The 18,252-nt window shown below is 40.7% G+C and overlaps 3 protein-coding genes across 6 annotated transcripts; 1 reads left to right on the top strand and 2 right to left on the bottom strand.

The window, feature by feature from the left end:
• Window positions 1-120: 120 nt before the first annotated feature.
• Window positions 121-9,988, bottom strand: LOC148392207 (aldehyde dehydrogenase, mitochondrial-like). The gene is made up of 13 exons (XM_088386675.1): window positions 9,763-9,988; window positions 9,214-9,318; window positions 6,321-6,461; window positions 5,997-6,076; window positions 5,719-5,830; window positions 4,322-4,450; window positions 3,955-4,068; window positions 3,501-3,603; window positions 3,077-3,261; window positions 1,620-1,784; window positions 1,235-1,392; window positions 671-785; window positions 121-525 (listed from the first exon to the last, which is right to left on the bottom strand). The coding sequence occupies exons 1-13, from the start codon at window positions 9,877-9,879 to the stop codon at window positions 493-495; spliced, it is 1,557 nt and encodes a 518-aa protein (XP_088242801.1). The 5' UTR covers window positions 9,880-9,988; the 3' UTR covers window positions 121-492.
• A 65-nt stretch (window positions 9,989-10,053) lies between these two features.
• rbm42 (RNA binding motif protein 42) lies at window positions 10,054-13,500 on the top strand. 2 transcript variants are annotated; one of them, XM_088386681.1, is made up of 12 exons: window positions 10,054-10,369; window positions 10,643-10,700; window positions 10,878-11,013; window positions 11,133-11,196; window positions 11,276-11,353; window positions 11,427-11,578; window positions 11,765-11,932; window positions 12,109-12,240; window positions 12,473-12,605; window positions 12,686-12,783; window positions 13,104-13,200; window positions 13,300-13,500. In XM_088386681.1, the coding sequence occupies exons 2-12, from the start codon at window positions 10,645-10,647 to the stop codon at window positions 13,410-13,412; spliced, it is 1,227 nt and encodes a 408-aa protein (XP_088242807.1). In that variant the 5' UTR covers window positions 10,054-10,369; window positions 10,643-10,644; the 3' UTR covers window positions 13,413-13,500. The 2 variants fall into 2 exon arrangements, with proteins under 2 accessions (XP_088242807.1, XP_088242806.1); XM_088386680.1 differs by having other exon boundaries at window positions 11,427-11,584.
• ppox (protoporphyrinogen oxidase) lies at window positions 13,493-17,730 on the bottom strand. Of its 3 annotated transcripts, none has more exons than XM_088386677.1 (13): window positions 17,582-17,730; window positions 16,950-17,036; window positions 16,738-16,872; window positions 16,473-16,588; window positions 16,056-16,188; window positions 15,824-15,968; window positions 15,543-15,736; window positions 15,308-15,368; window positions 14,856-14,974; window positions 14,676-14,789; window positions 14,235-14,384; window positions 14,109-14,151; window positions 13,493-14,023 (listed from the first exon to the last, which is right to left on the bottom strand). In XM_088386677.1, exons 2-13 carry the CDS (start codon window positions 17,031-17,033, stop codon window positions 13,887-13,889), a joined length of 1,431 nt encoding a protein of 476 aa, XP_088242803.1. In that variant the 5' UTR covers window positions 17,034-17,036; window positions 17,582-17,730; the 3' UTR covers window positions 13,493-13,886. The 3 variants fall into 3 exon arrangements, with proteins under 3 accessions (XP_088242803.1, XP_088242802.1, XP_088242805.1); XM_088386676.1 differs by having other exon boundaries at window positions 17,545-17,723; XM_088386679.1 differs by having other exon boundaries at window positions 17,567-17,709.
• Between the last annotated feature and the right edge of the window lie 522 nt (window positions 17,731-18,252).

Below are 18,252 nucleotides of genomic sequence, written 5' to 3'. Positions count from 1 at the left end.
TTTATCCAGCTCCACCAGCTGTCCATGCAACACGTGATAAAGTGGGAGCTGGCTTTGCTTTGTTCATTCTCCATGACCCTAAATAGGATGAGCAGAAGAAAACTGACGGAGAACATGATCTTAGACGTATACAAATTTATTCTGGTTTGGATTGACAATTTTTTTTAGTTCAATCTGTTCATTTGTGTCATAACAGATGTGATATAGCAGCAACCCAGGTATTTTAAACTCATGCTTACAGTGATGTGTGCCTTTTTCTGAGCAGAAAATATCCAATTCCATACAATTATTGTTATGCTAGTATGACGCATATTGTGCCACATGAAAGTGGGAGAAAATGATAAACAGGGTAGATACTAATTGGAGCTTTCAAATCACTCAAAAATAAAATGAAAAGGTATAAAAAGTGATTATTTGACCCATCTAATCCTTGAATTATGCAAACTGTAGTTAGACGGCTTACTGGAAACCTTAAATGTGTCAGCTGCTTGTTTATGAATTCTTCTGTGGTACTTTTGTGGTCACCTGGCAACAGACAATGTAGAACTAAATTAACAATTTTCAATAAAATTCATATTAATGATTTTAAAAAGGACCTAAATTATTTTCTAACTTTGGACTTAAGGTTTCAATAGTGTTAACATACACACATATATATTGTAAAAGTTACCGTTTTGACTTCAGTGTAGTTTTCTAGGCCATATTCTCCCATCTCTCTGCCGTTTCCTGAAGCTTTATATCCTCCAAATGGAGCCTGAGCTCCAAACACGTCATAGCAATTAACCCTGCCGAAAAAAAGACAGAATTATGGTGAATGAAAATGAAATACACAGTTTAAAATGCAATAAACGGTAAGGGTACATACATCAAGACATGTAAATATTCATATAAAACTGGTGTTAGTGTATTCAAATGCTGCAACATTACTCATTCACAGTCCAATGAGATCTAATACATTGTACGCATGTCCGATTAAAAAAAAAAAAAAAAAAAACATACTGTATACAGAGGATCTAAACTAATTATCCAATTTGTCATTTTAGTTTTTTAACACTCCCAATGTTTCCAAATGTGCTTTCAGATTAATTACAGGAGCTCATTCAAAAATGTCGAATGACTAATTATGAATTAAGTACACCAATTAGTATGTACTATATTTTTGCAAAGGTTGATCCGTCTTTGCTGAACACCCACACTTGGTATTAAAAGCATAAAAACAGTTTTGTCCTCCTACCAGACAGTGCCAGCGCGGACTGCATTGGCAATGTAGTTGGCCTTATCAATGTCCTTGGTGAACACGGCAGCAGCCAGACCATATTTAGTATCATTGGCTCTTTCTACAACTTCCTCAAGTGTCTTGAACTTTAAGATCTGCATTACTGGACCAAAGATCTGCAATAAAAAAAAAAAAAGTGCATGAACGCATTTCTGTGTTTCAACTGCTGAGTGGTTAATTATTGACAGAATAACCTGTGTTGCTATTACAGATAAGTTCATGTAGATTTAAAGCATGGGTGGAAAACAAATCTAACACTAATTTCAGTTATAAAAAAATGAGACATGTCAGATAAAGACCATGAAAAGGGTCCTTGAGAGGGCAGGAATACAGTCAGCTGTACCTCTTCTCTAGCAATGGTCATGTTGTCCTGAACATCTCCAAACACGGTGGGCTGGATAAAGTATCCCTTGTCAGCAGCCGCGCTGCCTCCACACATGAGTTTGGCTCCTTCTCTTTTTCCACTGCTGATGTAACCTAAAATCTTGTTGAACTGCTCCTCATCCACCTGCACATCACGAGGGAGCAAAATAATCAGGTTCATGCGTGAGCCAGACTATTGTGTAATTTTGTTTGTGTTACAAAAAGCATAAATGTTATGGAAACCCAATCCGCCTCTGCTTATGTGTCCCTGCACCACAACACAGTATCGTGCTCCTGTCAGAAGTTAAAATGTTTTTGTCATACAGGCAATTTTTAAAAAATGTTTTTAACACACTGGCGTAATCAATGCCTTTGCCACATCCCACAGGAAGACAAAAAAGCAAACTGTGTAAAGTGATCCATATCCTTGGGATATTGCCAAAAGCACACCAGAGAAATACAAATACACCTGGGACCGGTTTTCCTGAAAAATGCTAAGTATGTCTCCCTTGAAGCTAAACACCTAGGTGCATGAAATGTAAGGCATGCGAGTGTCACAGCCTTCAAACCTCTCGGTCATAAAAGCACAAAAGTTCCATGCAAAAGAAAAGCAGATGTTGTGAGTTATCATTAAGTGAAAAAGAGCATTTACTTGAATTTGTGGCAGGACTTTTTGCATATAAATCTTTTTTTTTTTTTTTAAATATTTGATATATACTGTATCGTGGGGACAGTCAGGTAAGAAACTAGATCATGCCTGAAGATCATCAATTTATGCGGAAGAAGCATTTGAGGCATTGTTAAATCAAGACAAGCCTTATTATCCTCATAATTATCTGGCACACCTACTATGCAAATATATCTAAAGCAAAACATCCGGGCAGGTTATTAACTACTGGTGTAAAAAGTTAACTATTAATTGGTGAACATCAACAGCCATTCCATGCACACAAACTTTACCCCGGGACAAGGAACCTTTGCAGGATCTTGGCATGTTTTATTGAGAATTCTAGTTTAATATTCTCTGCCTTGTTGCTTAACTGTCATATTTCATTTGGATAGTTTTTTTTCTAAAGCCAGCTGCATTGCAATGCAGTTGTTGCTGTGGGAAAGCAAACAAAAAGATCGGTTTGACTGGTGGACTTTAGTATATAACAGAAACGAGAAACATGTCATGCTTTGCAGATGAATGTGCAAAGAAAACCTTTGGGTGTCAAAATTCATGAATCATTGTATACCCAAAGCCTCAAATATGTGTTGCAGCAGCTTAATCCCACTATGCAACTGAATTTAAATTTTAATCATAATGTTGGTACATTGGCCACCAAGTATTTGTTTTAGGTGGTATTTGTTTAAAAAAATAAAACAGATATACCCACTGACAGTTTACTGTGTTTTTCTTGATCATATGACAAGGTAATGTTGTGAGTATATTACCTGGGGTCCCTGCTCAGTCTTTAAATCAAAGGGGTTGCCAACTACTCGTCTCTTAGCCCTTTCCGCACTGCGTTCCAAAAACTCGTCGTAGATATCGGCTTGGACGTATGTCCGGGAGCCGGCACAACAACACTGGCCTTGGTTAAAAAACAAAGCAAAATGTGCCTGCTCCACGGCATCCTCCACTGGACAATGGAAAGACAAAAAGTTCAGTGTTTATGCACAGATTAAGGCAAAGGTTTAAGAAAAAAATAAATCACATTACATTTCCTATCCGAAAGTCATTGCATTATATTTTTAAGGTGTCAAATGCATTTAGAAATTCTACTGTTTTGACTTTGGGCCGCTTGGTTGTTTACATTATAGTTTTTGTCAAGGTCATGTGGTTTCGACAAAAAAAAAAAAATGTCTAAAGCAGACATACATTTTGCATCAGACAAGATGATGTTGGGACTCTTTCCTCCAAGCTCCAGCGTGACCTTCTTCAGGTTGCTGTTGCCTGAAGCCTGTTGGATTAGATGACCAACCTGACAGGAACAAAAGTGCAAACATCTATTATGAGAAGTCAAATATCTACTTGCTTGAATATAATCATAACGTTTGGCTTGACAACGTGAAATTTAAAGGTAAAGATATGATCAAACCTGGTTTGACCAACGTCAGTCATGGTCAATGTTTGCTCTTAGTGAATTTATTCCAGGAGGTTTTCTCCTTTTGGCTCAATTTGGAACAACCACTACTGATGCTTTGATATAATTAATTATTGGGCTAACAATTGCATACAATCCCGGACCTGACCATTGGCATTTTGGAGGAAGTCACGAGTTGAAAATTAATAAAAATCGTAACACATGATTATTTTTGGAGGGGCTTCCAACCTCTGTCGATCCTGTGAAAGCCACTTTGTCAACATCCATGTGTCTTGCGAGAGCTGCTCCAGCCGTGGGTCCCATTCCGGCCAAAATATTCACCACACCTTCTGGAAAGCCCACCTGGAAATAATCCAATTGAAAAAATATGGTAGACACGTTGATAGAACGGACAGAAGGATATTTGGTTTTCAAACTTTGTGTTTCATTCTTTTTCGTTGAACCCCTTATTATGATCCAAATGCTATTCTGTCTCTAGGGCCTAAAACACTGCTGTTAGTTCAATCATAAGTAAATATTTATACTGATTCATTTGTTCATTCATGACCTCATTTTCTTAACCACTGTAAACCATTACAGCAACGCAACAAAGTACCTCTTTTATCAAGTTGGCTACATAGAGAGCGGTGAGTGGCGTCTGCTCAGCGACTTTCATCACCACAGTGTTACCCGTTGCAAGAGCGGGGCCAAGTTTCCACGATTGCATCAAGAGAGGGAAGTTCCACTGCAGGGAGAAAAGGAAGAGCAAACAGAACTTTACCACTTTGCATGCACTCTCAATGGTTTGATCTCATATAGCAAATATTCAGACTCAGCTTTATAAACAAAGCCTTTACAGTGAAGCTTAAAAGACGGCAATTCACGTGGCCCACCGCAACATTTCTGCACATCCTGCTATCTTTTTTTGCTGGATGGGTTCCCAAATTATCAGGTTTGGGAACACGTATCAAGTTCCCACCTGTCACAACTTGCGGACATTTTGACTAGACAACATTTAGTGGCTAAAATGGGAGATGGGGGGAGAATGAAAGTGCTTATTCATCAAGCCCATTATGTACATAATCAAACAAGCAGGGTAACATTCCATTGTCAGCGTTGTAAAATAATGTATAAGGGCGAGTCATGACTTTACCCTCAGTAAGTCAAGTGCTGTGTGCACATGGTGAGTCAGTCTCAAACGGGGCATACTAACAATGAAAGTTAAGCCAGTGCAAATTCAAAATGACAAAAACATGATTTGGCAACAGCGATTGCTACATTATTTAAAAAAACAACAACATTTACATCCGAGCTTAGAAAAGACAACCCTTTCATATGGCAAAGCACATCTCTGCACATTTCTGCTCCTATTTTTAGTATTTGGGTGAATTACCCAATTTTCAGGTTTGGCAACATGAATCAGGCTCCGAAATTTCACAACTCAAGGACATTTTAAGTACAAAACACACAGTAACAAAAAGTGGAAGATGGGTATAAAAAACAAAAAACATTAAAAAAAAAAGGGTGATAATTAATCAAGGTGGCCAGGCAGAAATGTCCAGTTGTCATCCTAAAACAGCTTTTGAATTTTGTATAAAGGGGAGTGATGATTTCATGTACTGTGGTGCACTATGAGACAGTGGGTCATAGTCATGAAAATATCAAATAGGATGTTGACTAACAGATTGCGTGGGGAAATTATTTATTAATAGCCTGCAACGAAACTCATAAAAGGCGTTAAAGCAGTGAACAGCATTTCATGAGCAAATTGAAGTGATAGAAATGGAAGTGTTAATGGAAGAGGAGTATTAAGTTTTATTGATCGGGGGGGGGGGGGCTCTTATTATTTCACTTGTGCATTTAAAACACATGATACGATTCCCCAACGTTCTATTTTGGAGCTTTCATTGTATGAACAGAAAATGAAACCTTTTGTGTAAATCGAATTTAAACTGAACTGAAGTGAATGCGGTCGTTTCGTGCTCGCCATTAATAACGTCTTTCGCAGCTTACCGGTATGATTTGTCCACAGACTCCAATGGGTTCATGTCGGGTGTAGCAGAAATAATCTCCATCAATGGGGATGGTCTTTCCCTCCCATTTGTCAGCCCAGCCTGCGTAGTACCTGAGAACATCACAAATGCTTTAAACAAGGTTGCCCGTTATGCTACGCAATGACGAGGAAGGCTCTCTGAGTCAGAAAGCGTCAACAAAAAACTCCTCTGCCTTCTCAGAACCAAACACTAAAACACTTCAGGCTAGTTGTAACCAAAACACAACTGAGTTAGTACCTGAGGCATTTGACCACATTGGGTAGATCCACTGTGTAGGAAACAGCATATGGTTTCCCATTATCAAGGGTCTCCAGTTCCTATGGAAACACAATATCAAAGTCAAATATGTAGTTGGTTTAGGATCCGCAATAACCTGCTTTATATAACACGTTTAAAATTTTAATTAATCTGTGTTTGCGCAACAATTTTATTATAGTGCGTCACCATCATTTTCAATAACGCAGTTAAGATTTGTCATAATAAAAAATTATTTAGTGTGTGACACGACCTTATATTCACACAAAAGCTCAACGTTTTTAACTGTTTCTCATTACAACCCACCGCAAGGTAGGCAGAATCTCTCTCAATTGCATCAGCCAACCGGCTAAGAAGCAGGCCTCGTGCAGAGGCGTCCATCCGTCTCCATGGTGACCCCAGCCGGAAAGCATCGCGTGCTGCTTTTACCGCCTTGTCAACGTCAACCTGGAAATATAAAAACACACTTTGAATATTAGTGTCATTATTAAAATGGCTGGAAAAATAAGTAAGTTACAACAATTGTCAATGACAGACACTGAGAACTACAAATCCTCGATAAAGTCCGGTGTCTTTTGTTTTTTTAGAAAAAAAATGACAATTTTCCTGGGTGAGCTTCTGTATAATCAGAATTTTGTAAGGGTACAACTTTATGTGGAGCATCAAAAGCCACCACAGTGGCTCCTGGGCAATGTTTAGTACCCGACTGCACCTCTGAATGGACTTCTCAGCTCTGCGAACAACAGAGTACCCGACATGTCAACCATTTTGGACACCTTCAGCTTTAAATCACAGCTTCTGAACAATTTCTATGGTCATAAATTTATTGACGCATCTGTAAATCAGTCTTGTCTGGGTACTAATTTAAAATAACTTTCTTCTGAATTTTGACTGCACAAAATAAGGTCTCCAGTACGCAAAAATTCCTAGTACCATATAGTAAGTCCTGTTGAGGCTTGCTGCATAGGTCTATCCTAGATGACCTCAGGCGAAAAGCAGACCAAACTTTCAAGTTTAACACTAGTCTGTCACAGAGTGGGAATTGAATGCACGTAGGCTCCATGGAGGTCAGGCGAGTGAAACAAAACACTCAGCGACGACCAGTGTGAAAATGTTTAACAAAAGATAATAGATTCGATAAACAATGGCATAGCAAGCTTGAGCTTACTTTCTCTGTGATGACATGGCGCTCATAATCTGTGTAAACATGAGCAGAGGTCCAAGTTCTTTGCAGTGCACTTTTCCTTTGTATTGCTAGAGAGGGTGGTTGGTGTTAGCTTGTTTATGGCAAGTCATGTTACTTTGTGTTTTTTTCGAACATCTTTGCGATTTCCAGCCATGATACGACTCCTCACCGGAATAGTTGTTTGCAGCGGTATGCAAACATGACATGTTTGGATGGCATTTGAATATGTAGGTGATTTTTTTTGAGGGAGATGGTGACCAAGCCCTACTGAAAATAGCATAAAACCACGCGTAATTGACACGCCTTCTAGGGGGCGATGATTTTTTTTTGAATGGCAACCGGTGGATACAAAGATTGATTGTATTTTTTGCCATTCCTGTGGAAGAAAATTTTATATTTCTGCCCATCACTATATATCGCTGGGAGAGATAGAATATATATTTCTGATTCATACAAATTTTTAAACAAATACACAATCTACAACAAATATTGTTGTGAACATACTTTCTGTGATCATCTTTGTCTTTTAACCTAACTGCAGACTTTTAATGCAGAACAAATTGCCTTAAAAAATGACTTGGATTTGCCAAACCGCCATTCCAGACTTGTACAAGCAGGTAAAAGAAGACATTCCGAAGGAGATCATTTTAAACATGCCACAAAAGGTTGAATGTGGTTGTATGCATTGTGTGAAAACCCACTTAAAAGCACCCACAGCTCTGCAATTTGTTTTTTTTTTCAAAATTCCATATCCCAAGAGTTGTTGTTTTTTTCACCACTCTTCACCATCTTGTCACCATTGTTGCATAATTCTACATAGCAATTACTGTTTTCTCTACTCCTCTATTGGAGGAAGGGAACTAATGTAATGTGTTCAACAGGCTATAATTAGTCATTTTATTTCCACTTTTGTGATGTAAAATGGGAAATTATTTCCCGCTCCCTTTGGTTGACATTGTTTGTTTTTGTTTTCTTGCTGGGATTAATTGTTGATGCCCAAAATTTAAACAAGACATCTTTACTTTGAAATTTCTGCAATGAAATATACAAAGACACAAATTTCCAGAGCATGTGAATTAAAAATACCCAATGCATTTAGGCTACAAAAATAATCGCACGTGCAAAGATGGTGTCCTTCTTTGTGTATAGTAGAATAAGTGGCTGCTTTATTCTATGTCAACAAACTTTGATGTGTGTGGAGCAAATGGACCCCTTCGACTGCCCAACAACATGCCTGACCTAAATTAACGTAACTAAGGACCACTTTGTCTGCCTATAAACACGCCTTTCTAAAAAAACAAGGCTTTCTATACAATGCGCTTTCGGGGTTAACGTGATTCCCAAATTCTGGACCCCAAAGTTTGCGGAAAATCGAGATTTAATTGTATTAAGTGTGTGGCGTGCCTTGAATGAAATTCGTTCCAGAAAAGCACACAACAATTTCAAGAAAGTGATTCCAGAAATGATTTCAAGAAATTCTGCACACTGAAACAGAAATTTAGCTGGGCCAATATCAATGACCTATATCAAAGAATTGCAAGGACAACTGTTGCTGTCAGTTACCATGTTGAGCGCCTGACTAGCTGTTGCTGCTTAGCGAGCCCCATGAGGCAGCTGATTTTGGCCGACATTAGAAAGCCCACATTGTTTACTTGACAGTGTTTTTTTTTAATGTTTTCTCAGTTTGAAGACTTTGAACACACTTTGTGCAGGGGAGTGTAGTCAAGCTTTGCTGTTGCAGTTTGGTTTTATCACTTCTATCATGTCTGTTGTGTTTAAATGCCACATGGCAACGGGCTTTAACTATACAAGTGTGTTAAGTTCTTTTTGTAACCTGATTAATTTACTCATGTTTGATGTCTTGGGGGACTGGGGGGGTCCATTGTGCTTCCTACCTTCAAGCCCCGAGTGGGTCGGCAAATAGCATTGGTTACTGTTACATCTCAGCTTCTTATTTTCCAGTTTCAGTTCATAGAAGAGGATAGGAGCTCAATGAAAGCATTGTTTGCTTACCTCACTGGCCTCAGCCACATGACAGATAACTTCCCCTGTTGATGGGTTTACTGTAGGGAAGGTTTTCCCACTTGCTGCATCCTGCCACTTGTTGTTGATGAACAGCTACAAATATAAAACGTAAAAATCAGGAATGCAGTGAAAAGAAAAGCATGCGGAAAAAAAAACTTTGAATACCTAATTTTACCAATGCATACTAACACTGGTCAAAAAAACTAAAGGGTACATTTATCAGTCATCCGCTTAAATCAACGGTTTATTTTAATTGATTATTATTAGTTTTATTTTTTTTTTTTACTGGGAGCATATTGCCACGTTTAGATTCTAGATGCGTGACGATGTGCAGCAGTGGAGCCAAGTCCCATTATAGCCTACACTTTGGACCCATGTTTATTTCGTATCACATTAAACACATTTTGCAGGCGGCACCCTCTTCTAGTTGTTTAACTAGGTTAATTCCTCACTGAGGATTTGCATTAAAAAATCTTATCTCGAACCGTGCACGAGTAACATTCCAAAACTGAAATTAGTCAGAAACTTTTAGTGTACCTTATTAAAGTGGACCTCGGGTTGGGTGCTCGGTGCGGGTATAGCCGCGGCGGAGAAGTGGCACGCCGACACAACCTTTACCCGGGGAAGGCTCCGAAAAACCACAGCACGCAGCATTTCAGCAAATCTCACCCACCACTAAGAGTGCACAAACTGCATCAGTCCGTTGTACGCACTATGCAGTATGGTGGAGAGCTCCACCACAACAACGTTTCTCTCTCCGCCCCTTCTCACGTCACGATTTCCTGACCGATAAATGTTGCATATAATACCCCCGCCCCCTTCTACTCCAGTCCACTAGGGGGCAGTAGAATAACAAGGAGACGGCGGAAATGCAATTTAAATGCTAATGCTAACGCCGTGGCGTGAGTAGATGACGGCTTTTTGGTTCGCTGTTTGTTTGCCAATGATGTTGAGTGTGTGTATTTGTCATGTTGTTTTAAAGAACTGCCACATTGGTTAACACGTGAATTATAAATCTTGAGCTTTACCGTAATTTATGATAACAAGGGCGATTACTACCCACTGCCACTATCATTAGCTAAAGCCTAGCCTCGAGAGGACGACATTCTATTCCACCTCGACAGAATTGCAATTGCAAAAAACGGTAAGTGCAAATTAATTGACACTGTCACTTGGTTGCCTTTGTGAGTAGAAATGTCATTCACCGGATAAAACATTAGCTAATGAAGATAAGTATAGAAATTGATATCTCTTGGAGATATTATCAGTCAACAACCTTAAATGTGAGCATAGTTTTTGTGTGTGTGACCATTTGGTGTAATGAAAATATGATTAATTGCGTGATTTAACAGAGTCACGCGTGTTTGAAAATTTCTAAGATGATGTAGCAGCATTTCTAATGTTTTGTGTGTTCTAGCAATGGCGCTCAAATCTGGAGAGGAACGTCTGAAGGAGATGGAGGCCGAGATGGCACTGTGAGTACCGCTCATTCTGTTACGACTCCGTCCAGAGTTGCTGCATATGAATTATTGTTATTATTATCGCCGGGACTGTTCTTTTTCAGGTTAAAAACAGTAGAACTTAAATAACCATCTGTAGAAAGTGTATAGGTATCCAATTCCAGCACAAACGTTGCATGTCTCTTATTATAGGTTTGAGCAAGAGGTTCTTGGTGGACCTGTACCACTATCAGGAACCTCACCTGTTATGGAGGCTGTACCTGTAGCTCTCGCTGTCACAGCGCTACCAGTGGTCCGACCAATAATTGGCACCAACACCTACCAACAGGTTTGTATTCTTTCACTAGTCAAGAGCTAATGCTAGTTCTTGGTGGACCTATCGAGGACCTCTGATCAACCCCCTCATATTTCTTTTAAAATCCCTCTTTCTTTTTCTTCCTTTCTCAGGTCCAGCAAACGCTAGAAGCCAGAGGGACTTTTGTTGGACCACCACCAACCTTTGTTGCACCAGGTAAATGTCATTCTCTGGGCAAACACTGACCCAAATATTTGTGACTTATGAGTTTGAAAAATAAAAAATACATTTTCAGCTGCAGTCCCTCCAGTACGTGCTCCCCCGCCTCCAATGATGAGACCGGCCTTTGTTCCCCATATTTTACAGAGACCCGGTGAGGTTAACCAACAAAAGTGATTTGACTCCTTCGGCACTTAACTGATTTGACCCTTTTTGTGATACTGTAGGCGCTCCCAGGCTTCATCTTATGCGCCCTCCTGTAGCTCCTCCCATGCCGCGGCCTCCTCCGCCTCCACCCATGATGATCCCGGTTTCCATGCAGAGCCAAACGCCTCAGGGTGTTTCGCCGCCTGTTCAGCACATGACCTCAGCACCAACCGTCAGTGTTCGTAGTCACTTGTGCACTTAAAGCTTCTCCTTGTTAGGCTCCTGGGCACAACACATTACACCCAATATGGTAGTGATGGAAATGAACAGCTTGAAGTTTTGTCAAGGTTTATTGGTAAGCCATAAACCGTTTCAACCTGTTCTGTTCTTAACTTGCCACCTGTTCTATCCTGTTTAGGTCAGCGAAGTAATGTCCATGGCATCCTCGCCGCCCACCAGAACAGCTGTCTCGACTTCTATCAAGCCGCCTTCAGTCTTCCAAGCGGCGCCCACCGTGTACTCAGCCCCGCCTGTCACTGTTGTACCTCGAAAAAATGATGTGATGGCTCAGCGGCAAGCGAGAATGGTACTTTGCCTTTTAACATGGCAGCAGACATAATTGTCATTGGATTACTAACAAATATCCATAAGTGTCGAGCAAAGGTTTATCAGCACCAAAATAATATCTAAGAATAATATTTTTCTCAAAAAAATGCTGATTGCAAATGTACCATGTACTAAAGTTGTCTGTCACGGCGTCAGGAGGAGCTAGCGGCTCGGGTTGCCGAGCAACAGGCCGCCGTGATGGCGGCCGGACTGCTGGAGAAGGAGTGCGAAGACAGCAGCGCCGTCATTGGACCCAGCATGCCCGAACGCGAGCCTGTGCGCCCTGAGGTAACATGCACGCACATCTGGACTTAACCAGACTTTTAGCAAACAGTCAAACAATGGCCACATCCTTGCATTGGCATTTTATTTTCAATAGGATGCTTATTGCATTTATGAAAAAAAATGCAATACTGTGTGAGATTAGTCCAAAAAGTAGAAATCCAAAAAATAATTGCTGCCTTTTTAAAAACTACGTACAAATGAGTCCACATCTTAAACTGTTCCCCAAAATTGTCAGTCTGTGTACAAACCTGTGGAAACGTCCTCGGAAGACAAAAAGGCCAAGCCGAAGTCAGAGAAGATGAAGAAGTGTATTCGAACGGCAGCTGGGACTTCCTGGGAAGACGCCAGCCTGTTGGAGTGGGAATCAGGTAACGACACTTGCCGTCATGACGAACGTATAAAGCAAACGTTACTTCATCTAACCTCGTTCTGTGCCTCTCCATTATAGATGACTTTCGTATCTTCTGCGGTGATCTTGGTAACGAGGTCAATGATGACATCCTGGCCAGAGCTTTCAGCAGGTATCCATCATTCCTCAAAGCTAAGGTGGGTCTGCTGTGATGCTTGCGCTCAAAATCACTTAAATCAATAGTCAACATATTGAAATCCTTTGTTTTTCTAGGAGTGAACGATTGTAGATCATACATATTCAGTGACAACCATAAAAAACATTGTATATTCAAGTGTTAATTTTCTAATACACACGGGTTCAAAATGATGCATCGTTTACCTTCGCTAATATTCGTTGAAAGTCATTAAATCCAAATTTGCAGTGCAATCCTTCACTTTTATATTTTTTGTATGCAATTTTTACAGTAAATTTGGATAATTTTGTATGAGGTTGTTGTTTCACTTCTCAATTTCAGGTGGTGAGAGACAAGCGGACAGGAAAAACAAAAGGCTACGGCTTTGTCAGCTTCAAAGATCCAAATGATTATGTGCGAGCCATGAGGGAGATGAACGGTCTGTTTTTGCTTCGGCTGCATATTTGGCAACTTTACAGCAACATTCGTCTGTCTTATGTGTTCAACTGAAAATGGTTGTGTATTCCTCTCAATGCAGGCAAGTATGTTGGCAGCCGTCCCATCAAACTGAGAAAAAGCATGTGGAAGGACCGCAACATAGAGGTTGTACGAAAAAAGCAGAGAGAGAAGAAAAAGCTGGGCCTCAGATAGCCTTGCACACGCATCGCTATCTCTGCAAATAGACTTACCGGTGGATACTTCCCCTCCTCCTTTTCAATAAAGTCAAATTTTCATGTCAGCTGTTTTTTTTTTTTTTGCTTTATTTTCAATTCATTTTACCTTTTTACTCTGCACACAATCCCACCCAATTTCTACATTCATCACTGTTTATTACAATCTTGGGCCGTTTGTGTAACTCTTCCTTTAGAAGTTACAACTTTGCTTTACTTGTGTGCTTTTCTTTTTGCAACCTTAAATGCTTGAAATCTTTACATCCCTTTGAAAGCCACTTTCTCATGCAAGTGAGCTGCTCACTCTCAAAGCGCACAGTCTTCACCTGCATCCATTTTTCAAGGTTTGTCAGCGATGTACTCCATCACCAGACTACGTATTCCAAAAAAAACTTACTACACTGATGTACAGTTGAAAAAAAATAAATTACAAGCTCCTGCCATTGAATTTCCATTAGATTCCATTTCCTAACAACTCTTCCACAGCTGTCCTTGCACTAAAGATGACATCATTGACAGCCACGCCATCATAGGACGAGCCGGTCAGAGAAAGTGCCAGGTTGTTATTCTTTATGAAGCTGCGGATGTGCTCTAAAATGCAAATAGACAACACGGAGTATGTATGAAAATACTGCAGATGGCATAGTAGCATAATCTCAAATTAGTTCATACATACCTATTCTCTGAAAGTGCCCTTCATAATATTGAGGTATACAATCCTGATAAGAGACATTGTAATTTAACTGTAACAAGTATACAGGGAATTTTTTAATAAATAAAAGCAGGCAGCACTTCATTGTACCTTATGCAGAGCAACCCAACTCCAGCTGGGTGCCGAGGTGACTCCCAGATGACAACGCACCGCCTCAGTGGCTCGCTCTAAAAGCTGCTCCTCTGTTACAGCATCTGGGGAGCCAAACACTTCTGGGAACCAGGCACCCCCCATCATCACCTGGACAGTAGTCATGCCCGCAAAGTGAAAGTGAACCCAAAGTTGCTCGGTATTTGCTTTATATTCTAAAATAAAATAACGTTTATCAGGTGTCATTGCAATACATCTCAAATATTTAAACAGAACAAGATGGTAACTTTAAAAGTTTTGAACTGAAATGTATATATGTATGTCAAGCTGGGTGATTCCATGACATTTCAAATAATAATTGAGTCAAAAAACTGCATAGTGCACCGGTGCAAGTTACCCAAGCTAAGGTAACCTCAGGCAATATTTGAGACCACCGATTACCGTCAGTCTTGTTGTTGGTCCGTCAGATCTGTTGTGTTGAGGAAACGGGACAGAGTCGTAGACCACACCAAGTAAACCCCGATCCTCTGATGATGGAACCAGGTGTCCAAATCCCTGACAAGAGACCAACAGACACTTACCACTTTTGACTGTGTGCGCACGTGTTAATGCTGTACTCACCGTGACCGGAAGTACCGAGCCCTCATACTGCAGATTCACGACAGCAACGGTGACACAGGAGATGCCCTGTAGCTGCTGGATGAGAGGCTGGCAGGAGGACGGCAGGACAGACGAGAGTACTGAGGGCACCGCACACACAAAACACTTTGTACCAATTTGTCATTTCACACTATGACTGAAATTGTTATATATGACTTTTTTTTTTTTCTTTTAAATGATAAAAACTTCTTTAGCACATCCTGAACCATTTGGACGTGTCCCTCTATTATCTGGCTCATTAGCATATGGTGAGGTATAAAGATCAGTGTTTGACGACTGCTGTTTTATCTTTAAAAATATTTTTGTCAGGTGTTATTCTGGATTTAAGATCCCCCTAGTTTTCAGTTACAGCACTTCTTCAGTTGGCATTCGGAATTGTAAAATGATGTTGAGACATCATGAAGCTGACTGACCTTGAGCAGGCAGAGCAGAGATGATGTGGTCAGCTGTTATGGTCCCATCCTCCAAATGGATCTGAATACAAACACATTGTTAGAAAGTTAGGATTTTACAATGTCTCCACTGGAATTAAGTTTTGTACACAATGTAAAAGGAAGCCAGAAGGACACCATCACATAACAGTATAATAAAACAAACGGAATGTGTGCGTGTGTATGTGTGTGCGTGTTTGTGGGTTCCTTGTCTCACCGTCCAACCTGTAGCTGAAGGACTAATGTGTTTTACAGGTGCCTCTCGGTGTAACTGCACCCTCCTGCTTGTTTGGAGAAAGTCAGTGATGGACTCTGGGAGTTCCTCCAAGCCCCTTCTAAGGGACCACTGGGCCCACGACTCTTTGGTAGCTCTCTGGCTCAGAAGACCAGGAGGAACAACTCGGGTGGGGCCTGGAGGTTTATGCCAATAAAACATTAACATCCAATTTCCTTCAAATGTGCATGAAAAATGGATTTGAAAGGGGTTGGGGTGCATACCGGAGCCCAGTAGCATTCCAAGCGTCAGGGAACCTCTGCGCTGCTCTGCGTTGTAGAGGACGGGAAAACAAGAGCGCACACTTAATTTGCGGCAGTCTCCTGCAAAAACCCCCCGACATAGACTGTCCACAGCAATGTCTGCAAGCTAGCACAACAAAGAAAATAAAGTCATGAGATGGCACTATGGTTGATGTATCCGTTTGCTTTGGCACTTAGTGTCCTTTCTTCTCACATCTTTCCCAAGCCTTCGAGACACAAACGAATGGATGGATTCGTCCTCCTCTTTGCTTTTCTTGGCAAATATCTCTGTGGCGATGCTGAACAGCAGCGGGCGTGAGAAAGGTGGAACCGTCCGGAGAAGTCCACTGAAAAATGCATAGTGTTCTCACTCCACACGGAGGTACATATCTCCATTATTTGTTTTTACTTGCCATCCTGTTACAAGTGTAAACTGAGTTGGACAGGTTACATTAACAGTATTCAAATCATCTTTTTTTTTTTTATATTAGAAAAAAAACGCATTTGAACAGGGGTGTATAGACTTTTTCTATCCACTGTAAATAAGCAGCACAATTTGCTTAACCTTTAAGAATTGCATGTTACTGTGTATCCTACATACGTGAACCTTTTTCTGTGAGAGGTCTTTTACCTTATTCCTGAAGGCATCCTATGAAGTTGCTTGTTGACATATAAATATCGATTCTTGGATGCATCGTGGCTGTAGGTGACAGGCAGAATCTCCCCTGAGAGACCCAGGTCCTCCACCTATACATTAGTTTTCAACAATGGACAACAGTGCATTCTAATGTGAGGGGAAATTTGTCATCCATCCACCATTATCTGTGCAACTCCAAAAGAGGCATTTACACCATCACATTGGAGTCTCTTCAATGCATTTTACTAAGAGGGCTTACCATATTAAGGGTATTTCGTCCCACCAACCCCGCTGGTCGAATTCCTCTGGGCCCATGTTCGAATACCCCTCCATCAGACCTCCTGGTGGACCACAACCAACCTCCAAACCGACTGCTTGACTCGAGTAAAATGACCTTGGTGAGAAAACAGAATGTTTGAGGAATATCTAATGGAGAAGTATCGCAATCCAGAAAATTGGTTTGTGTGCTACCTTAGCTATCTGGGGACTTTTGCAAAGATAGTAAGATGCTGCCAATCCCCCGATGCCCCCTCCAAGGACCGCAACAGTCCTCATTGGCTGAACACAAATGAGAAATGATGGCAAAACTTTTAAGAAAACTTGTGAGACAAATGAGTGTCTTGGAAGGCGGGTTGAAACCACTATGGAGGGTGGGACGAGCCTGTTGATGAGGATATGAAACAGTTTCTTTATCAGACATCTCAGTCTGTCAGCCAGCTGCATGCAGTCAACATACAACGAAAATTTCACAGGCGACAATCACTGAAAATGTTCTGAGGGAGCAAAAATGTTCTTTGACATTATTAAACCTGAAAGCATGTTAGCAAAATAACACATTAAACATTAGCATTTCCTCACGTTTTTTTCAATTGAGAAATGGTACACAAACTTATTTCAAGCGTCAGTCCAAATTATTAGTTTTCAAAGCTACGTGTAAAATTTCCGTGAATGTTAAAACTGGACGACTAGTCAACTAATTTAATGGGTAAAAACCAGACTGCTAGATAACAAATTAAACTTGTATAAACTATAGCAAGCGGTACAGAAAATTGATGGATTGACTTACTGTATGAAAAAAAAACAGCCACCTGTCTGACAGTTACCTTGCCTTCTAATAGCTTCGGAATCAGACAACACAGAAAATCCTCTTGACGTTTCTGGACAGAGAACCTAAATAAATCCCTGAACTTGCTCGTACTGACATGACGGTGCTACCTCTTATTACGTCCGTCAACGGAAACAGTATTGTCACGTGTTTACGAGCTCATTCATAACTGACACTTACTCGCCATTGGGAGGAGTGAAGCCAACGGCGGCCACTTTATGTTGCTAATCTCTACGCATGCAATTGTACCATTGAACAGGAAAACATGTTTTCTGAATATGCACATTGCCTGTGCAATAGACAATTCACCAATGTTCTCTGAATGGTCGATGTAAAGAGAAAAGATGGCTCTATGAGAGGCTCTCATTACAACATACAGGAATCCTACAGTGACAAAGTTATCGGTAATAGGCAACGTAAGATGGCTGCCCTTTGACTTCGGTCGCCAAGGGCCCGTAGTCCGTGGGTCTATGGTTGTCGCGTTCGGGAATATTTTCTTAACGCACACAGATTCTATACAACCGTTTTGAGAGTCAGAGCTTTGCTCAAATTTGCCTTTCACTTTCAGTTGTGCAGAGGGCACCAAAAGCGTAGTGGCTGTGTGCGCACTAGGCGCTCCGACTTGGGACACGGTGCGCCAGTGTTTGCTTCCTTCGGAAATGAATGAGA

This window comes from Syngnathus floridae, chromosome 10 (genome assembly GCF_059516105.1).
Source record: "Syngnathus floridae isolate MCC-2025c chromosome 10, RoL_Sflo_1.0, whole genome shotgun sequence".
NCBI classification, from domain to species: domain Eukaryota; kingdom Metazoa; phylum Chordata; class Actinopteri; order Syngnathiformes; family Syngnathidae; genus Syngnathus; species Syngnathus floridae.
Note: the sequence above shows the minus strand (reverse complement) of the source record. Positions and strands in the feature narration are given on the sequence as shown.